Source organism: Rhipicephalus sanguineus, chromosome 7 (genome assembly GCF_013339695.2).
Source record: "Rhipicephalus sanguineus isolate Rsan-2018 chromosome 7, BIME_Rsan_1.4, whole genome shotgun sequence".
Classification (NCBI taxonomy): domain Eukaryota; kingdom Metazoa; phylum Arthropoda; class Arachnida; order Ixodida; family Ixodidae; genus Rhipicephalus; species Rhipicephalus sanguineus.
In genome coordinates, this window is record NC_051182.1 from 165,873,399 (window position 1) to 165,895,454 (window position 22,056).

At 48.7% G+C, this 22,056-nt stretch overlaps 1 protein-coding gene across 1 annotated transcript in view; it reads left to right on the forward strand.

Moving 5' to 3' along the window:
- LOC119400482 (RNA binding protein fox-1 homolog 1-like) overlaps positions 1–22,056 on the forward strand; it is a 412,311-nt gene that overhangs the window by 381,853 nt on the left and 8,402 nt on the right. The window contains 3 exon segments of the mRNA XM_037667541.2: positions 7,570–7,624; positions 18,413–18,554; positions 20,488–20,542. Coding sequence (XP_037523469.1) covers positions 7,570–7,624; positions 18,413–18,554; positions 20,488–20,542 — 252 coding nt within the window.

Sequence of the window (22,056 nt, forward strand, 5' to 3'; positions counted from 1 at the left end):
GTGCCAGGTGTGCCTTGCGTAGCACACACATTGAAGAACTCTGCCAGGGGTGGTGTGCCTTTTTTTTCTCTGCCGCGGGTGTGCGCGGACTTGCCGTCATGCAGTGGTGTGACTTGTTGACCTTTCGTTCCTTCAGAGTGTGTCGCCCATCTCCGAGGCTTTAGAGGCCGGCGTTAGCTAAAGCGCTCATGGGGAAAAGTTTGTGTATTGGAGGTCAAAGGTAAGACCTCAGAAAAGGCAACTCTGCCCACTCGCTCGAGAAAGAATGTTGCTCGCCTTGGGGAAAAGTTACAAAAAAAACCTTCCTGCAAGTTTTTTTCTGAGAATGAGCGCACGGTTCACACCTCCCGCAGGCCCCAGTGCCCCTCTACCACTGACTGCCGCAGCCATTTTGGGAGTAGTAATACTAGTAGTAATACAATAGTAATAATAAGGGTGATCGGAGCCTTATAGGGAAAGCACTGAAGAGAGACTGAATACAGAATGTTCAGGCAATTTTGCATATGAGGCTTCAGCCTGCAACAGATTTGATTTAGTTCCATCAAGAGAAGGAAGGTTCTTGCCTCTTGGGATAGTGCAATGTCGTGCTTTGCCGTAGTAACTGTACGTCAGGAATTTCAGCTCCTAGTCACAAGGCACTGCCCATACATTGCAGTTTTGTGCACTAACATCATGGTACAGTAAGCTAAGTACGCATTTTTTTTTTAGAATTGAGGATTATGTTTCAGGCGATATTCTGAAGTGCCACTTAGTGGGCTGCTTGATCCTAGCTTTGCTGGTGAGCTCATGCATAGATTTGCACAGACCACCGTTATTAACTCATTGCTGTCGTGCAGCAGGAGCATATGTACAGTGCTCGTAGCTTAAAGCATGACAATTTAGGGCTAAGCAATGCACATGCTTTTGTTTCTATTGTCTTCAGTTCATGTCGTATTGTTGTAATTTTGACTCTTAACACTTAATGCTACCTCTAGAGACCAGGGTCGTAGTGACATTACGCAGTTATCTTGGGCTGTTGCACGTACCGTTCGTATTACGAAATGTTTTTGATGTTGCATTTCAGTCCATGAGCACTGTACAGAAAAGAGTTGTAGCAATGAAAAGGATTTCTTTAAAGACTTCAGTCCTAAACATCTCTTTACTTATCAAAGCAGGTTCCCTAAGGTGATCGACAGTTAGCTGTGCAGCTAGGGTGATCTACTGATACGTGCATGTACAGAACTAATTTCAACAAAGCATTAGCAGGAAACTGAACTTAGTACAGTGGAAAGGCAGATCCTAGGCATAGCACACGGGGCAGCACGAATCTATGAGTTCAGTGCTGTGGACCAGCCGCCAAGAGAGCGAGTTTTATGTTTACTAATTATGAAATTAATAGAGGTGGTAGATTTCTTTGGTAGGTCATTCTCTCAGGCCTTTGTCTATCAGTAAACTGTTGGAAGTGGTGGCACTGCTGATGGAACAAACACTGTAGTCTGTAATATCAGAGAGCTGAGCTAGTTGGGAGGTATTCATGTTAAAAAAGACTGGACGTACAAATGCGGACGCAAGAGAGAAGTCAAGACAACATACACAGGTGTTTATGTTGTCTTGACTTCTCTTGTGTGTCCGTGTTTGCACGCCTAGTCATTTAATATGACTGTAGCCTGTTAGCGGCCGATGAACGTATTTCTGAACTAGTGTGGCGGCAGCGGTGGGGAGGGTGCCAGTGGGGCCCCGCTCCTTTTTTGCGTCTGCAGCTGTGCCTGGTGGCTGTGCCTTGAAACAACACACGCTTGCTCGGGCCAGAGTTGCGCGTGCGTGGGGTTGCGCTAGAGTGGTTGCTGGATGTGTATAACTACACCAGAGAGCATTTTGCCTGCCGCACGGCCCCAGTCTCTTCTTCATTTGTTCTGTTTTTCTGCTCTCTCTCACTTGATTTTTTCTTTCGATCTCCTCTTCTGAAGGGAACCAAACCAAGGAACGTACCTCTGCTTGCAACGGATGTGCCCTAGAGCACGGATGGGTCGTTGCGACCCGCTGCCACACAGACTCTGCCCTTTTCCTCCTTAAAGAGTTCCTCCAGTAGTTGTAGTTAGTGACCAAACTCTGCATAAGCTCAAGGTAGATGCATGAAATGTAAAGTTAAAGCTACAATGGAAATGATTGAAGGCTTCACAATTGAAGTGAAGTGCATCTTCTTTCGAAGTAGCCTTCTTGCTGAAATAAGTTACCTGCCATGTAGTGCTGCTCTGCACAAGGCTGGAGGTTATATCCTTGGTCTCAGTCTTACTTTGATGGAGGTAGAATACAATATGTCAGCCTGTGCTCTTTAATATGGTAATCCACTTTAAAGGAATATCAGGTGGTCAAATATAACCTGTAGCCCTCTGCAACAGTGTTCCATATGAATGCCATGTAGTTCCATAACATTAAAGCCCCAGAAACGGCTCGACTAAGGAAAGTTCTTGCAGTTAGCTGTGCGAGACCAGATCATTCAGGAGCCTAGTTTTTTGCCACATGCATGTGGATGACAGCATTCCTTTTTACAAAGTCTTGTGAAATTTAATTCGCTGTCATAATGTTCACAAGGCCGGTTTTTAATTGACATATCAGGTACAGGATGAAATAACAAGCGTGTTAATATTTAAATACATAATATAGCGGAACAAAACAAGGACAGAGAAAGAAGCACACAGGACGACCGCTAGCTAGTGTTAATATTATTACAAAGAAGCAATAATTACGGTAGTTCTTGCTGAATTAGATAGCAAGGCAGCCTAGCCAGCAGTTATTAAAACTTTTGCACAAAGCAATGAAGGGGCAGGAAAGCAAAATGAAACGTTGAATAGTGCGAACTGTTGTGCAGTGCAGCGTACCATTGCTATGGCATTCCTGCCATAGAAGCTTCAGATCTACCTTTGGTAATGTATGTAAGGATTACCTGCACTAGTTATGTTATACTATTTGTATTAGTCATGGCAGACCTTTGCAGCAAGACCATTTACTAGCAAATAGCCAAATAGAAAATGGCACTACTTAGATACAACTGCTGCAGTGTTGTCATCGGTTAGTATTACAGGAGCTCCTTGATTTCATGTCTTGGGTGAATTATACGACCAAGAAAGGAAGCGTGTTGGAAGGCTGTCACATGACCATTCTGTGTTGTCTTACAAGCATTAATAGCACAATGCTGCTATTATAGTTTCTTTTTAAATTAGAGCTAAATGAATCTTCAAATTCTGAAAACTGTGTTGACTGTAAAGCATAGATCAGCAATAACGCTATCCAAGGTGCAACCACCAGTGGCGATTAACCTCTGGCTGTAATAAACTGCACTTTTTCGCTGCAGTATAATGCTCATGCAACATTCTGGTGCTTTAAAGGGCCCCTCACCAGCCTCTGAAAATACAAAAAACTAGCACGTTATTACCTACTGGGGTTCTTTCTGCCGCACTTCGTGACTCAAGAACGGTGATTCACGTGATGTCATTACGGTACATACTCTCGATTGGTCCATATATGCGAAATATCAGTTGTGAATTGTCTCCTACACTGCTTTGCCATGCAGCCGCCCACCCATTCTCCTTGTTTCGCATGATTATCGTGCGCGATCAACTGATTTCACTTCGTTTTGTGTGTTTCCAACTGCGCAAGCGGAGATGACAGCGTGTAGTCGACAAGCACAAAATCCTAATGGGCTCAACGCTTAGTGCTGAAATCGTACACGTGCTTTTGAGAAAAATGTGTGGAGGAGATATGGGCCTGTAGGAAGAGTAGCGAAGGCGAAAAAGAAACCGCTCTCTCGTCTTTGAACGCGGGGTGGCGAGGGACCCTTTAAGCGAGATACTATATGCATCAGCTAACACGGGAGGTTGCACAGCCGATAATGTGTACTTGTGCGCCGGTCTAGGATTGGGCAGGGTCTGTTGGCCTGGCGGGAGCACACCCTTGCGTAGTTTCTCTGTTGGCTGCTGCTGGTAGAGGCAATGTCGGAAAGGGGGGGGAGTCTGTCCTGCCTCTCTAGTTGTGTGTGCGGCAAGTGTCTCTGTTGGTGCCTGATGGAAAGTGTCTGGGTGTTTCACTCTTTCCCCCCACCCCACCCCTGTGAACATCTTAGAGGGGCACTAACCTGGCTGCGTCCTCGGTTTCATCTTTTTTGTGGGTCTTATGAGGGAAGCCCACGACAGACCCACTGGAAATTTCGGCCATCTTTAAGATGTTCTCAGTGGCAAGCTTCCTAATAATTGGCACATCATCTTTGCAGAGGGAACTTGATCATCTAAGACTACAACTAGTTGCAGGTTGAACACCAGTGACTGCCGCAGCTTCTGGATTCCTCGAGCTGAATATTGTTTCTACTTTGCATCAAGTTATTAACATTATCAAGCAACTGTCCTAATCTATAGCAGGCGCATGTGAATGGCGAGCAACAACATAAAGTTTGAACTGGTACGGCATACACTCCACATCAGTTTGAAATTATCCAATCGAGAGAGCCTCATAGCGCGAATTTCCGAGTAGATTAACTGAATTTGCAAATTTCTGCTCTTGCAAACGCATTCAGGAAGCAAGGCTTATTAAATAAGTGTTGAAGTGAGGAATCGGAACAAACATTGGCCGTTGCCTCTTCCCAGTTTATCGCACCCTCAAGAAGAAGCTGTGGACGCAGCCGCGTTTGTTTTTGGCCCGGGGTGCAACCACCGTCTTGTGGTCTCTCTCGGCTGACAAACAAGCATGGTTGATTGTAGTGTCGCACGCAGGTCTCCTTTTAAAGAGAGTGCAACCACATTCCTCTCACTTTCACATAACGTCTTGCTTGCCCAGTCTGCGTGTTGACCCGCATCACTGCTTTCTCTAGTGTTTTTTTTTTTTTTTTCTTCTTCTACACACAGCCATGCTTGCTCTCAGCAGAAGGAACCTGACGGCTACCCTCTGACCTTTCTCTTTCGTGCTTTTTTACACTTTTTCTTACATCCACTCAACATCTCTTCCCTCCTTCCTCGTGATTTTTTCCTCTCTTGTCTATTATGCATTTGATTGAGCGACAAGTGCCACTTGCGAAGGCTGCGCTAGGCTGGTGTCAAAGCATAGCATGGCTCTGCTTTGCAAGGTTAGCAGAGTAGCCAATAGGCATTCATTCCAAGGAAGTTGTACATGTGGCCTGTTTATTTCTGTAAATGTAGTAGTTTAAACTGCAGTCTGTAAAAGGAACATTCTTTTTCATGTTGATAGGGGAAATAACGAGGAAATTAATAGTGTTAACGTTGCCTTCAGTCGAAACGAAAGAAATCTTGGACTGTGTTGTAAAGTTAACCCTTTGCAAATTGTAAACAAAATTAATGCTCGAGTCTTCAGCCTTTTTAATTTTAGAATGACAAGACTGGTTGTAACGGTGCAGTCTAAGTAAAAATAATTGATAATGCATTATGACTAAAATTTCTTACGCCCATGGGCATTCCAGGTGCCCTTAGCTTTACCTTAATCATTAGGTCCTTAACCACACAAATACTCGTCACATCTCTGATGTGGCAGTGTTATGCTTAGCAGATCCTCGTTGTCACAGTTCTTCAGAGGGTGTGAAGTAAGCCACCATATGAATTTGCACTCGAAATATTAAAACGTAGGAATCCAAAAATAGTAATTTCCTCCAGAAATTTTGTTAAAATGTTAGTTTTTCAATTATGCAAGAAAGTTCCATCACTGAAATCGCAGGTCATGAATGGACCTCAGCAGAATTCAAATTTGTCTACAGCTTTAATTTTTAAGGTCAAATACCTTACCTGACTTTTTGGCAGTTTAGGCAAGCTCACTTATGATGGATCACTGAAGACCTTCTTAATAGTTTATTATACAAATAACTTCATTGCAAAGGTCATTCGCTGTAATACTTACAATATTGCAAGGACATAATAAATCCTTTATTATACAGGTAACCTTATTGTATAGGCACTCGGCTGTACTTTTCTTAACCACTGATATTATGCTGCTCTGTGTAATCGCACGGGCATTTCAGGCCGCCAATTACAGTTTCTCCTACCATTCTGAGAGTATCCGTCTAAGGGTATGTCGAACCGTGCTTGATGTTGCAGAGCTTTCACCAGTCTAGCGCATCCTTCATTCCACGATTTTTCTTGTTGCAGTTTACTCGCAATAAATCAAACTTGGATGCCATGAAGGTTTGCATGACAGTAAAGCTGAGTTTGATGTGCTAGAAAGCAGGATTCTGTGTTACAGACAGTTGTGCAAAGTCCATTTGTGGTGCCAGTTGGTAGTCGCACCCTTCCAATTTATTATGCACCAGCATGCACGTCAAATACGAACGTGTCTTTGTCAATGATGCCCTATGAATGTCTTCCATAGGACCATGCCTGGCCTTATTGGAAGCGTTAAGTAAAAAGCCCTCTTTTTTTAACTTAAAATTCGCAGTTGACTTGTCTGAATTGGCAGGCTTCTAGGAGTTGTAGAAAAGTAGCGTATGCAATTAGCTTGAGCTTTCTATCATCCAAGTCTTAATTATTGCGAGTTGACTGACTGCACCTTTTTCATTGTATGGCTAGGTTTTTTTAAATGTGGGCATAATGACAATGTGAATTAACTGTATGGGAAATGTTTGAGAGCATTATGGGGGAGCTGCAACTAACACCACAGGTTTGAAGTGCCAGAAGCATGCGTTTGAGTTTTAATACGCTGGTGCCTCACTTGATCAAGCTTAACTGTCCCTACGTCTTTGTTATGGCCACATTGGCGGCTTTTTATAATGGGATGTGGGAACTCCACTGCATTGGCATGTTAACTGTACAAGCTGCATAGCAGCCTACTCTGATCACTGCATGGGACTGATAGCACAACAGATTACCAAGTAGGCATCTGTACCGAAATAGTGGTTATAATGAATCTTGTTTCTATGAGAGGGCAAAGTTCACTCCATAATGAGACAAGTAAATCTGTCAATATAATTTACTTTTGCATTGTTTTCTGACCGGCAGGAAAGTAGTGTGAAGTGTTCTTCCACAGTGGGCAAATGCAAATGTTACTAGTCAGGGTTGAATAGCAAGAGTGAAAAGGCTATGTATGAATTTTGTGATACTTGAAGAATACCCATCTAATTTTAGAATCAAGAATTGGGCATGCTTTGTGGCCCTTAATTGTAACAATCTTGCCTTGCTGCCCTCTTTTTGCACTATTGGGCAATTCGATGTGTGTTCATATGTTTTAAGACTAATCAAGTGCATAAAGTGCAGATGCCTATCCCCCCCCCAAAGATATTAAATATTGTAGCGATGAACAGTCATCACAAAAGCTGTCTTTATGGTCAACAAAGGTAGTGCCTATGTGAATTTGAAACAGCACTCCCATGCAGTTGCAGCTTTTAAAGTTTAGTCAAATTAGGTGTTGTTTCCTGGCGTTGTTGTTTACAAAGCAGGATTGTTAAGCTTGATTTTTAGGCACCGGTGTCCTGACTGCCCACATTGCATGCAAAATACTTGCTATGGTCTTGCACGCTGTGGGGGTTTTAAATTTTTTTTTCTGGAGCCGTTGACTTCGTGTGCTTGTCTTGGCTGACGGCTTCGTTCTTCCCGTGTCTAGGTAAACAATGCGACAGCGCGGGTACAGACCAAAAAGACGCCGACAATACCCAACGGTGAGCAGACAGGTGACGCAATTTCCATACTTCATCTGACCGCTGCTCTGCTTGCTTTGTTGTGGTGTGCACATGTATGAGGCCTTTGGCAAAAGCCAGTGGTTAATGAAAACTAGTTCATTGTGGCGTATGCTTTGACTGATGTAAAGCAGAGCAATAGATAGTATTTAATTTGTTTTTCAAGAATATTGCAGGCCCTTGCAGGAGGGGCATTGAGTAGGAAGAACGTAACAATGAAATAAACATTAAAAATTATGTGTGAGATATTAAACCAGACTAACCGGCACCTCAAGATATTGTGTAATTCTCAGTTCAATAAATTAATGTTATGATAAGTACATTGATACTTGAAATACGAACGCATAACTACGCAGGGACACAAAAAGATGGAGGCAAGCGCGTTGTCCCAGTCTTCTTGCGCCCCTGTGTACAGGGGTGGAAGTGCTGCGCCAATTGCGCCATTCTGCGCCAATCTGGCCTGCTGTGCCAAGCTGCGCACAAACGGCAATTTTCGAGAAAATTGACCATTGGAAGTACAAAACGCCAAATCTAGTTGAGTCTTATCGCGTCGACCAAGCAACACTGAGCGTTGGCTACACAAAGGACGCAGCCGCATCCATATCCAATGCTTGCAAGTGCTCCTCTCAGCGCTGTTATCACCGTGGCATGGGAAGTCGAACCTCCAAACCCAACTGTTGTCCCTCAAAGCTCTACTTACAAATGCACAAGAACTTATAAGCAAAGGTTTGGACACTAGGGACATGGACACAGTAGAGAGTAGCAATGCTTTGCTGGGGGCTGAGAACTCTTAACTGCCCTTTGTGCTTGGGCGAATCAAAGCAGTTGACTCAGCTCTTAAGTCTATGATGGCCATCTGAATCCTTGTTATGGTGGTGTTTGTGTGCAAACCTCATTTCGTGACTTTTTTTTTTTTTTTTTTTTTTTTTCATGTTTAGCGACAAGCTAGTTCCTTCAAGTATTACATCGCCATACTCGGCGGCAACTTATTTTGACATTGGAGCGAAGGCTATGGAGGCGCGGCATCTGCTCATTCGTGTTGCTCCGCAAGTAGTACGCCAGCTTGCCGCTAATTTCAGTTTTGCTCGCTCGCATTGTTAGCGCTTTTAGGAAATTATATACACGAAAATGTGGATGGGATAAGCATTTCGATGGTTCAGTGTACATTTTAGTGCCATATTATGAGTATACTTTTCTTGGAGAACTAAACAGCGTGTTTGCGGCCGCACACTGACCCACTACGTCGTGGATGCCATGTTTGGAAGACGGGCGTGCTTAAGCGTGGTGCTGTCGAGAAATGGAAACAAAAGAAAGGCATTCTTGCAAAGTGAACCGCAACTCATGATACGTAAATCAGCACTTATTTCAGCAAGACAAATGAAGAAATTATCAGTAAACTTAAGTACTATTTTTGGGCGCGGTAGAAGGCCTGCGCTTCGGTTCTGTAGTTTCCACGCTACTCTCAAGAAAAGTTGTCGCCGAGTATACAAGCCTATTACCGCCTGCGATTCTTCTTGCACTGGTGTTCTGTCTTATACACTGCCATAGCATTCTGTGTCAACATTAAAAAAAGTTCTCTGATATGTAGTCAGGTTTAGCTACGCAGTGCAGTGCTTATCTCTATTTTCCTCTCAGTTCTCGTGTTCTCTCAGTTCTCAATGACGGGAGTATAAGCTTTTTACATTCATTTTATAGTGTCAATAGGTTTAGAATGAAGGTAACTTTTATTACCTTATCTCTAGTCTTCAGTTGTTCATCTCAGCTAAGCTGTTTTAATGACATGACCATTCTTCATTTGTCTGAGGTCTAGTCAAATGTAGTGATCCAAAGCATTGCTTATATCTTGCTTTTCTGCAAGTTATTGCTCTGTCAGCTGTGATGTTCTAATGATGGGATCATATATGCATGTATAATTACTTGTGGTAAGTATGGTCGGCTCATCGGTATTGAATCTTTGTGCCTCAATGATGGGAGCATAAGCTTCTTAAATTCATTTTTATAGAGTGTCATTAAGTTTAGAAGGAAGGTAGCTTTTATTATCTCTAGTCTTCAGTTGTTGTTCATGTCAGCTACGTTCTTCATGAACTTTCTTCATTTGTCAGGTCTAGTCAAGTGTAACGATCCAAAGCATCGCTTATCTCTTGTTTTCTCCAAGTTATTGCTCTGTCAGCTGTGATGTTTTAGTGATGGGATCATATGTACATGCATATTATTAATTTGGGGTAATCTGGTCGGCTCGTCAGTACTGGATGTTTTTGTAAAAACCACTGGAATTTATTGTGTTAACCAGAAATAAGACTTCAATAAATGAGCATGTTTGACCCGAAAAGTCTGCTCTAAAACTAACTCGCATCGCTCCGAAACACACTTTTTGATGCTCCAAAGCAGGTTCGAAGCTGCTCCAAAACTCCCATTTCACCGCTTCAAAGCTGCTGCAAAACAGCATTATTCCTGCTCCCTGAGCTGCTCCAAAAGGCTGAAGCCCACTTCCACCCCTGTGTGTATACACGCTGAGGGGGGTCCGCTCTACGTACGGCTGGTGCAGAAGCCTAGCTCCGGTCCCAGCCGCAAATAGTCGTACCGTGTCAACGTCCCCTTCCCGTAGCGCGCGTCATCGCAGCTACGACGGGTTCGGGCGAATAAGGCAACAGGCTAGAACAACAAACAACACTTTATTGCTACGTTAGCAATAACGCGTAAATGTCGCGTAGAGGGATAGTCCGCTCTAGTAGAAAACAAAGGGTATGGCTTACACCTTCGGTCGATGTTCGGCTCGCGGAACTTGGGGCGGTGAGGTGTTACCTCGCAGGTCAGCAGGGCACGAGAGCCCGTCTGCTCGTCTGCCCGGTTGTTTTATTCACCTCCCGTCTCCCTCCCCGCCACGAGGGTTGATTCCCTCGCAGGGCGAGTTCCCTTTCCCGCGAGCAGGGAAGCGAGGATTGGCGCGCGGAGTGACGGGGAAGAAGGGGTTGTCCGGCAGGAAAGGGCGACGGTGCTCCTCTCCTAGTGGTCCCTTGCTACCACCGTCAGTTCGCGATCGCGCCAGCCTTAAGGAAAGGAAATGGGCGCGTGTGCTCTCCCACATCCTCCTCCCCTTAAGAAAGCCCTCGGACGACAGAGACTGAACCATGAGAACAATAAAAAAAAATGTTTTTTTTTTTTTATTCGTCATCGAGGAAGGCAAGGAGGGCGTGGTCTACGTCCATTCCCTCCTGCCCTGGCGGCTCTGCCGTGGGTGCCGCCGGTGCCCCCAGTGGTGTCGCCGCAGCCCCCAGCGCGGCCACGGTCGCGTCCTCCGCCGTTGCCACTGCTGCCGCCGCCGTCCTGGCCTCCGTCGCCGCTGCCGTCCCGGCCTCCGTCGCCGCCGCCGTCCCGGCCTCCGCCGGCAGCCCCTCAGGCGGACCCGCTGTGGCCGCATGGCCAGTGGCTATAGTTAGTAGCCACTGAGCGAAGTCCGCCTCCCGGGCCGCCCGCGCCAGCATGGCCCTGGCCGCCTCGCTGGGGCGTTCCTCAGAGGCGTCGCGGCTCGGTGGCAGGGTGTGTCCCGTGCGGCGCCGGTGCAGCTTACTCTGCGCATGAGACTCGTGCACCATTACGGCGCCGCACGGACATAGCCGCGTTCCTGCGGGCACCGGGAGGCAGGCCCCGTTCGCCCTCCGGTCCGCGTCCGCCACCGTCCTGTCCTGGAAAAGGCGGTACAGGCGGGCCGGAGGCGTCCCAACGCGGGCCCTCTCCTGCCGGCGCCAGGGCCTCGATGAGACGTACGCCACCGGGGGGTCCACTCCATCCTGGCTCGTCCAGGTGGCCACATCCCGGTAGCGGCTCTGAGGCGAGGCGGCCGGCCCTCTCGGCTGGGCTGGTGGTTGAGAACTGGCAGCCGGGTAGCGGCGGTCAAGTGGCGGGGCGTACGGGCGGCGTTGTCGCCTGCGGGGGGTCCTCCGCAACGGCGTCTGCTGTGATGTCTGGGCGCGCTGGGGCCGCGACGACGATGGAGGGTGTGGGGGCTCGCCGCGGGGAGGTGGTCTCTCTGAGACGTCCCGGCGGCTACTGACGCTTCCCTGTCGGTCCATCTGTTCGGTGAAAGTCGACACAGAAAAGGATTAACACTCGCAGATCATGTTGCGCGTGAATCGTTGCACACCGCGTAGAACATATCAAACGCGGCCTACCATGCAGAGTTGTCTCCGCCTGTTTCGCAAGAAGTACCGCGGCTCGGGGCTCTTCACTCGGTTTCGAGCGTTCCCAGCCGCCGGCCGCGGCTCGGAGGGGGACTGATAGTCGTCCCCATGCTCCTCCCGTGACACGTAACGTTTCAAGTCGCATACGTGCACTGGTCCGCCGCTCGGTTTGCCTTTCATGTTCGCGAGCCGATAAACAAGCGAGGAAACCTTCTCTCGCACTCGGTACGGCCCGGACCATTTCGGTGCCAGCGAGGCTGCAAACTGTTTGCTAGCGTCGCTAAGAACATGATGGCGTCGCAGCACCAGATCGCCCACTTCGTAGTGTACGTTCCGATGCGAGCGGTCGTACTGCGCCTTCTGTTGTGCCCTAGCAGTGCCGAGATTACTGCGTGCTTTACGTAAAACTTCCGCTAGCTTCTCGCGCAACTGCGCTGCGTATTCAGCTCGTGCTGATGACGCCACTGGCACTCCACTGCGATCCGCGAGTACAGTCTCCATCGGATTCGGCAGTTCTCTCCCCAGGTTTAGAAAAGAAGGCGCATACCCAGTCGAGCGGTTCACAGTCGATCGCAACGCAAACCCGATCTCTGGAAGGTAGGTATCCCAGTCCTTGTGCCTTTCAGAGAACGCGACAAGCATGTGCTTGATGTTGCGATTAACTCGTTCCGTGGGGTTCGACTGAGCATGGTAGGTGGTTGTTTTCTTGTGCTTAATGCCAAGCGCGGCGCACGTGTCAACAAACACCTTCGCAGTAAAATAAGACGCGTTGTCTGTTATCAACTGCTCAGGGAAACCAAACCTGGTGAAAACCTCCATCAACTTATCCAAGATCACACGAGCCGTCAGCTTTCTAAGGGGGAAAAGTTCTACCCACTTAGTGAAGTGATCCGTGATCACCAGCAAGAATTTGTTTCTGCTAGGAGTTGTGGGGTACGGTCCCATTACGTCACATGCCGCGATTTGCCAGGGAGTCTGGCTGTTGATCGGCTGCATGAGGCCGGGTGGTCGTCCGCCTCGGGGCTTGACGCTTTGGCACACGTGGCATGAACGGGCGTAACGAATCACATCCCGCTTCATGCCTGGCCAGGTAGCGAGGCGACACAACTTAGCATAAGTCTTAGGGCCGCTCGCATGCCCAGCAATGCACGAGTCATGAAAGTAGCGAAGCAGTGCTCCTCTCAACTTGCGCGGTATAACGACCTTGAATGACTCACTTGTGTCATCGTCGGATGGGATGTACCTCAGCAGGACGCCATCAGAATCCAGCAGATAAGAATCCAGCGCGCTCACAGCATTACCAGCTGTTGCCGAGCGCTCCGCACCGACAGCAATACCAGCTGCCCCCGTGTGCGCGGTGGCCTCGCCACCCGGCTCCCGGAGCCGTCGAACACCTTTCGACAAAACGGATCTTTCTGCTGAGCTTCTAACAGCTCCCTTCTGCTGAAAACAATCCCCGCGCTAACAACAGCCTCTACGTGGTTCACGCTCGTGCCTTGAACTGACGTTTGTTCTACTGTTTCCGTTAGCGCTACTTCGAGTGTCTCGCTCACAGTCCGTTCCGGGTCAGTCTCGTGACGGACTGGAGCACGCGATAGTGCGTCGGCCGCGGCATTGTTCTTGCCCTTGCGGTAGCGTACGGTGAAGTCGTAACGCTGCAGAAGCAATGCCCAACGAGCCAGGCGGCCGCTTGGTTCGTTCAAGCGCCTCAACCACGTGAGCGCCATGTGGTCCGTCTCAATAACAAACGCCACTCCGTCGATGTAATAGTCAAACTTACGGAGAGCGAAAACTATCGCGAGACACTCTTTCTCTGTTACCGAGTAGTTCCTCTCCGCCGGCGTTAACGAACGGCTCGCGAACGCAATCGGTCGGAGGGCACCTCCATGCTCCTGAAGCAAAATTGCTCCTAAGCCCAGGTCGCTTGCGTCTGTTTGAATCACAAACTCCCTGTTCAAATCGGGTAGCTGCAGTTCAGCCGTGTTAGCCAGCAACTTAGTGAGGCGACGCAGTGCGGCCTCCTGCTCTTGACCCCAAGCCCAACGCTCGCCTTTCCTCAAGAGCTTTGTCAAAGGCGCCTGCACTGCCGCGCAGTCTGGAATGAATTGGCGATAGAAGTTCGCCATCCCCAGAAAGCGCCTCAGCTCGCCGATGTCTTTCGGCGACGGATAGCTGACTATCGCTTCAAGCTTACCCTTATTCGGCAAAATGCGACCCTCGTCAAGCGTGAATCCCAACAATGTTATTCGGGTCGCCGCTATCTGAGCTTTGTTCGGGTTCAGAGTGATGCCCGCAGACCTCAGCCTTTCTAGAACGTCTCTTAAGTGGCGCAAGTGCTCATCGAACGTTTTCGAGTAAACCACTATGTCGTCTAGATATGCGAGGGCGTGCTGCCACTTTGCATCTCCCAGAACTTGGTCCATTAGCCTCTGATAAGTAGCGGGAGCCCCCACCAAGCCAAAAGACATTCTCCTGAATTGAAAAAGTCCCCTGTGGCATGTGAAAGCTGACTTCTCTCTGTCCCGCTCGTCCATTTCGACCTGAAAATATCCGCGACTAGCATCGAGCGTCGTAAAGTACTTCGCCCCGCCTAGGTTGGATACTAACGATGAAATGGATGGAAGAGGGTATGCGTCCTTCTTCGTAACCTCATTCAGCCTGCGGTAGTCTACACAAAGGCGATATGTATCATCCTTCTTTGGAACTAGAACCACCGGGAAACCCCATGGGCTGTTTGACCTTTCGACCACGCCTGTGTCGATGAGTTCGTCCAAGGCGGCGTCAAGTGCTTTCCGCTTAGCCAAGCTAATCGGTCGGGGATTGCATTTCCAAGGTCGTGCGTCACCCGTGTCGATTGTGTGCTTGACCAGCGTAGTGCGGCCCGGGCGGTCAGTGAAAATCGCGTCGTACTCGTACAACAGCGACGACAGCTGCATCTTTTCCCTTTCTGGCATGCTGTGTGCATCTGCCAAAAGCGGGTGCACTGACCTTCCCTGTACCGCGGCACACTGTTCTGGCGGGGTTACTCGCTTACTCTGCGCGCTTTCCTCCTCTCTCACTCGCGCTGCTCCCTGCGATTGGCATGCCGTTGTCAATGCGGGTGCTTTCGAGAAAAGCTTTAGCGCGTCTCCGTCGCGCTCTCGGTAACCTCCTCTTGCAATGTCAATGACAATCCCTGACTTGGCGAGAAAGTCTCGACCCAGGATTAGAGGCATTGACAACCCGGGAAGATGGACAAAGCGTTGTCGCCTCACGCGTCTTTCCCAGCGGATCACAAGTCTAGCCGCACCGCTCGATTGCGCTGTGCCCGAAGCAAGGCGGAAAGTGGTGTTGCTTTGTCTCAAGCGGATATTGTTCTCGCAGAGATGGTGCAACACCTCGTCCCCAAATAAAGAAGCGCTTGCCCCAGTATCCAAAAGTGCTACAAACTTCTTTCGAGCTATTGTTAACTCGATTAACGGTGCGGGCGAGTCTACGGCATCACCTGCGCGACAGACCGTAGGTGCTAGTGATCCGAGCGCATCGGTAGGACTACTGATCGCCGCGCGGTGCCCGGCGTGGTTCACCGGCGGCGTCGTCCGTTTCCCGAACCGCGTGTTCGCTCCTGAACCGGCGTGCGGCCGCATTCGCTGGCGATGTGCCCCGGTGCGCCGCACCGGTAGCAAGGACCGCGGAAACCACGCCGTGCCGGGCGCTCGTCGCCACGATCCGGCGGGCCTCGCTCCGCGTTGCGCCGCTCGTCTGGGCTCGTCTCGACCACGTGCTCCTGCCGCGGAACGTCACGTGCAGGCGCAGCACGGGCCGTACGAAGCGCGTAAGCGTAGGGGTCCAAAGCGCGGTCTGACAGTTCCCAACCGCGCGGTACGTGCTCATCAGCGAACGATGCTGACGCGTTACCCCTAAACGCCTCTGAACCGACCGCGCCACCGTTCCACGCGCAGCGAGGCTCGAGTGACTGCGCTGCGGGTGGAGGCGGGCGATACGCTCGCGCCGCGAGGATGTCCCCTTGTATGCGCTTCGCTTCGGCGGCGAGCTCTTCTAGGTCTGCGAACTTGCATCCCCTGAAGTGCGCCGCAAAAGTCGGGTGCGCTTGCCGTGTAACGCGCTCGACTTTCTCCGCGTTGGTGGCGAGAGGATTAGCGAGGCGATAAAGTTCGTCCATCGCCCGTACGTACTCCAGCAAGGATTCGTCCGGATGCTGTGTGCGTAGCTCCAACTCCCTCCTCAAACGCCACTCGTAATTCGCCGGAAGGAATTCGTCGCGGAAGCTCTCGCGGAACTCTTCTACCGTGCGGGCGCGATGACCGGTCAGTCGGAACCATCGGGCCGCTTGCTCTGTCAGCGACACCGGGACCACACGCGCGAGAAGTTCGGCGTCGGGAAGCCCCATTGCTTGCTGATAGTAGAGCAGTCGGTCGAGATACTCATTTGCGCTCCTGCAGTCGTGGTAGCCACTGTAGGTAGGCATGTCTACCTTGACACGTGGTCCCACACTTTGCGAAGGAGGCTGCGCTGTGTTTTGCAATGCGCTAGCTAAGCTCTGCATAACTGACAGCGCATTCTGCAAGAGTACCTCGCTCGAGGGCACACTATTGCCCGAAGACGTGACCACATCTGCGGCTTGTGCCGAAGCAACATGTGGTGCCATCTCGCTGTGCGCGTCGCGAGGTGACGGGGCGCCCGGCGTGGCGCTCTCCGTCGTAGGCCTAATCTCTCCTAACGCGGTCACCGCAACACCTTGGTTGTCCCGCGTGAAACAACCAAAATTTACGCTGTCGGAAAGTCCAAACAATGCCCCCGCGTTAGCCATAAGATCGACATTCTGCGACGCGACATCAGACAACATCAACAAATCCTGGAATTCAGACATGCCCGTTGTCCTATGTTGACGGAGCGTCGGTAGTCGCTCGCGTTCACAAAACTAGCCGCGTTGCCAAATTCGTTAACGTTGGGCGCCAGATGAGGGGGGTCCGCTCTACGTACGGCTGGTGCAGAAGCCTAGCTCCGGTCCCAGCCGCAAATAGTCGTACCGTGTCAACGTCCCCTTCCCGTAGCGCGCGTCATCGCAGCTACGACGGGTTCGGGCGAATAAGGCAACAGGCTAGAACAACAAACAACACTTTATTGCTACGTTAGCAATAACGCGTAAATGTCGCGTAGAGGGATAGTCCGCTCTAGTAGAAAACAAAGGGTATGGCTTACACCTTCGGTCGATGTTCGGCTCGCGGAACTTGGGGCGGTGAGGTGTTACCTCGCAGGTCAGCAGGGCACGAGAGCCCGTCTGCTCGTCTGCCCGGTTGTTTTATTCACCTCCCGTCTCCCTCCCCGCCACGAGGGTTGATTCCCTCGCAGGGCGAGTTCCCTTTCCCGCGAGCAGGGAAGCGAGGATTGGCGCGCGGAGTGACGGGGAAGAAGGGGTTGTCCGGCAGGAAAGGGCGACGGTGCTCCTCTCCTAGTGGTCCCTTGCTACCACCGTCAGTTCGCGATCGCGCCAGCCTTAAGGAAAGGAAATGGGCGCGTGTGCTCTCCCACAACGCTTGTATTTCAAGTATCATAAATCACCTACTCACCCAGTCAGCCATTCTGACATGTATTGGAGCATGGTGCAAAATCTCATAGAAATTGATATCTGAACATTTAGGCACTGATAAGCAGAGTTGTCAGAAACAAACTATATTTCACTTAGAGATGGCGCAAGTGAAGAAAGAATATTTGAAAGAATTTCTCATGCTAAAAGGGAGTTCAAATATCCTGCATGGTGGTCTCCCGGTTGCCGCGATCTTAGTGGTGCTAGACATGGATCAGGACGAAGGGACAGTCCTTCGTACTTGAGTAAAAAAAAAATTCTCTATTTTTTCATGTGCTCGACAATGCTGGTATATTCCTATCTTTAATTAGGTTACTGGGAGAGGCAGTTCTACTATAGTAGATAGGAAATGGAAGTTGCAGTGGCTCTAAGAAGGACTCTGAAATGAACATGAACTACATGGATGTGCAACTCTAACTCTGAGAACCTTGTCAAAGCACCAGGCACCTTAAAGCCATGAATGTCGCATATTTACGAAAGGTCGACATTGTTGTACGTAGTTCAGGTCACACAGTTGTCAGCACTGTGTTCACGTGCACACGATGGTGTGTGCATTGCACGCGGTGAGAACCACTGTTTTGTGTTCACATGGTCAGCTTTGTTTACAAACAAACCAGGATGGGTCCCGCCACTCCCAGTGCTCTGGGCGCTATAAAAATGTCTCCAAATTATTAGCCATAACACGCTCGAGCAGACAAGGTTTCCAGCAATAATAAGTGGGTCGTTGCAACATCGCAACAGAAAAAAGCGAGAAGTAAATTTTTTGTGTCAGCACTCCTTTAATAAAGATACGCACTAATTTTGTGGACCCGTATTCTGTGTTCTGCTTGATGACATCTGCACATCGTTTATTTGGCGAAATTGGGGTCCTCATTCTAAAGAGTAGATTGCTTGAAAAATGTGCCTCTGAGCACGAATTCCATGTGCATCTGTGTCTAGTTTCGTGCAGAAGGCTGTTGATTCAACACACTAATGTCTGCGGTGTGACGTCCTTTTTGTGTGCAGTGGCCGCTCTGCGGGGCGTAGCGATCCAGCGGGGCCGAGCGCGGGGCGCGGCCGCGGCCCCGTTCGCCGCCGCCTTTGCGCGACACCCATCACCACTTACTGCAGCGGCTGCGGCTGCTTCCGCACTCCATGGTTACACTCCGTGAGTATCCTGTATTCTATGCAATTACACCGTGCTGTACGCACTGTAATGTGCCAAAATTTTTGCAGGCCTGTACTTCACAAACTGAAAGAACATCTCTGTCCTGTTGCAGTGTAGTGCAGCTGCTGACTGATAATTAACTGTCAGTAGGGTCTGGACAATTTGGAACGTGAAATATTGGACTTGCGCAGCAGTCCTTAAAGGGAATTGCTGCTTGACTCACTTGCAGCAGAGAAACCAACTTGCACGCCAATAGCATACGTAATCCAACTCACCCAATTTTCTGTCCTTATTCAGCGTAGTCACGGTGTGTGTGGGTGCATGCAGGAAAGCTTTGGTTGTGCAACCGGTAGGAAAACCAAATAAGTGAAAATATTCCAGTGACCCTTCTTGTTGCATAGCGAAGGGCAATCAGTTTTTGCAATTTTCAGGAAAGGAATCGCACATGCATTACAGCATCGTTTGTATTTACTAATCTTGGCTGTGAGCAGCTGCACCTCTGTGGGCAATAAAATGGCCACCCTTTGAGAAATTACGAACCATGTGAACGTAAGTTTTTGCAAGTGCAGCACATGGAAACCACCCGGAAAACTAAACCATATTTGCTGCCATGTGGATGTGCGAGCGATAGCCAACTCGCCAGCCTAAAAAAATCTTCCAAGGGAAACTCTAGGTCAACGGCTCAAGAAAAGTATGGTAGAATCTCAGTGATACGGACCCAGCCGATTAGAATCTCAATGTTATATGAATTCTTAAAATTTCCCAGTCGAATTCTATTGTGTCTTATGGGCCAAAATTTGGATGTTCTGAACATTTTTCTGCGCTGCGGCGGGGGATACGAACTTGGGTCCCAAAACCGTCAAGCTACGACTGGCAGCAGCGTGCTGCGGAAGCTCCAGAAGTAGTGCGCGGCCAGCACACACGAAGTCGAAACTACCGTTTGCCACAGCCGCCATGGACGAGCCTACAGTCACTTTCAACATGCATCCAATACTGAGTCGAAGCGATGCTGCTTGCCACAACCATCGTGGACAAAATTGGGTTGAAGCGATCATTAATGGCAACGACGCAATTCTGAGGGCACGTGCGCAGCCAGCGCACATGGATCGAATACGGAGCTAACCGTTTGCCACAGCCGCTTCACATGAAGCTGCGTTCGCTATTGACGCGATCATCGATAGCAACTACGCAGCTCCAAATGTAAACAGCTAATGCAGCGGCAGATTGAAGGCAATAAAGTCATAAAAAGGCATGGAGTGTTTCGGCATTCCTGTTTTTCGTTTAGTACTATGGTGGAGCAGACTTTGGCACTTAGTTTTCAGTTGGCCTCATGCGAAGCTTGGATGTGCGCTTTCACGGCAGCCAGCTTCATTGTCCCTTAGTCGTCCGTTGACGTGTGTTCCAGAAAGACATAAACGAGTTCTTTGAACGAAAATAAATGTTTTGTGTGTATATCATGTTTTGAAGATTGATTTCGCCTTTTTTTTTTTTTTTTCCATCATGCGAAATTTCGGGTAATACGAATATTTTCACTCCCCCTTGAGATTCATATCACCAAGGTTCTACTGTTATCAAAGAGAACAGACTTTTGAGCTGGTTGGTTGGTTACGTTCATTGAAGCCATAGCGCTGATAAGACAGGGACCACAGAATAGCGCACATCCCGTCCTCTTTCTGTGGTTCCTGTCTTACTAGCACAATGGCTTCAATGATTCTACGGTAGTTCACTCTAGTATCTTCAGGGGTGGGGGGGGGGGGAGAGAGTATGGAGTTGAAGAAGTGGGACACTTTTTGCTCATACAGACAGCACTGTGAATGCATGGCAACAGTCATTTGGGACTTGTTCATGCCGCCGTATTTTTACGTTGTCGTTACTAATCGGTCAACTACATTAATGTGGTGCTCAGCCTCTGGCCTGATTCACCCTTTTCCAGTGTGTACCAGGATCCATTCCTCGCGTATGCAGGCGCCGAGAGGTACCAACTTCCGGTGAGTTTCTTACCACATTTATTGACTCGGTGCAGCTCTCTGGCGTACTTCAATGTATTAGTTTTGAAATTTTGTTGAGTTATTTCCCGTTTTTGCAGGTGGTAAAGTTTCTTTGCTATGAGTCAGCATGTGCACTTTTTTTTGCCAAACTAACGCCTCTTGTACAACAGTACTATGCAGTAAGTGTATTCTGAGAAGTGCAGCAGTAAAGGAAACATCTGCCGTGCTTTTTCTAAGAATCTGAATGACCAGGATGGCTAGGTGGGCTAGTTGGCATTGCATATTACGATAAAACTAAGAGCACAAAAAGCAAGACTCACTCCTAAAACAGTCATAGTCCTATCTACTCCTCGTACAATAAAGGTTAATTAATGTTTAACACGTCTAAAAGTAAAGTATAGTCTTGTTTTGTCATGGGTAGTCCACATGTAGCTTATATTAACATATGCTACAACTTAACACAAAGTTATACAAAAGCTTCAAACCAAGGAAAACTGCAATTTGGATAAGTAAGATTTTTTTTTTTTTTGGCTGGCTCAGTACAAAGTTATGATGTGCAGCATTAATAACAGAGAAAGAAGGATTCTGCCACGCAATATTACATCTGGAGGGCTATTTTGTAAGCATTCTGTCACAGAACGGAGGCAGTCCGTTCTATTGAGGCTCGTTTCATGGTCAAGACGTGAGAATAGCCACAGAACGGGCACAGAATGGCCTCTGGCCCCGTTCTATCGATAGAACGGATACAAAACGGTCTGCGGACGACTTAGATTGGATCGAAACGTAAGTGCTGGGGCCAGAGAATCGGTTTAGCCTGCTTTGTGTCCGACTTATTCTAATCCCGCTGATAGTCACCACGAACAAATTGCGATTCCACCTAGCGTCCCCTCAAGACATTAACACAAATAAATGTTTAGAGTCATTGCGCTCTTTAATTTGAAGCTTTCAAAATCAATGCCTGCCAAGATTGATGTTCAGCTATGATTATTCTATATTTCTTCATGCGTTGTAGACATTTCTGAATTCCCTCAGCTCGCCTATTGGCTGTTAGCTCGCTCACGTGACGTTTCATTCCGTCCCACCTCCATTCTGTGACAGAATGCTTATAAAATAGCCCCCCTGTTAACCTTACTGCTCATCTGATATGGCGCGTGTATGGCGTCTTTTTCCGAAACAGTCTCAAGAACTGGCGTGGCTCTGTGGTAAAACACTGACTGCCACACAGAATGCCTGGGTTCGATTCCGGCTCAAACGCTCATTTTTATTCTGAGCATCCATCTGGATTTTTCACTCACGGACAACGCAATATCACCAAAAAATAGACTATCTGAAAAAAATTGTTTTCCACAATATAGACGTCCTAGAGCATCGATTGCTGCAGTAACACATTCTGATGAGTACTTATTTTTGTTATTGCGCTCTAGTCAGCTTCATACTTCATAACCCTTATTGCTCACAAGCGCCCCCTGAGGAAAAGGCACTTTTCTCCTATACACAGTGCCCTTGTCAACATT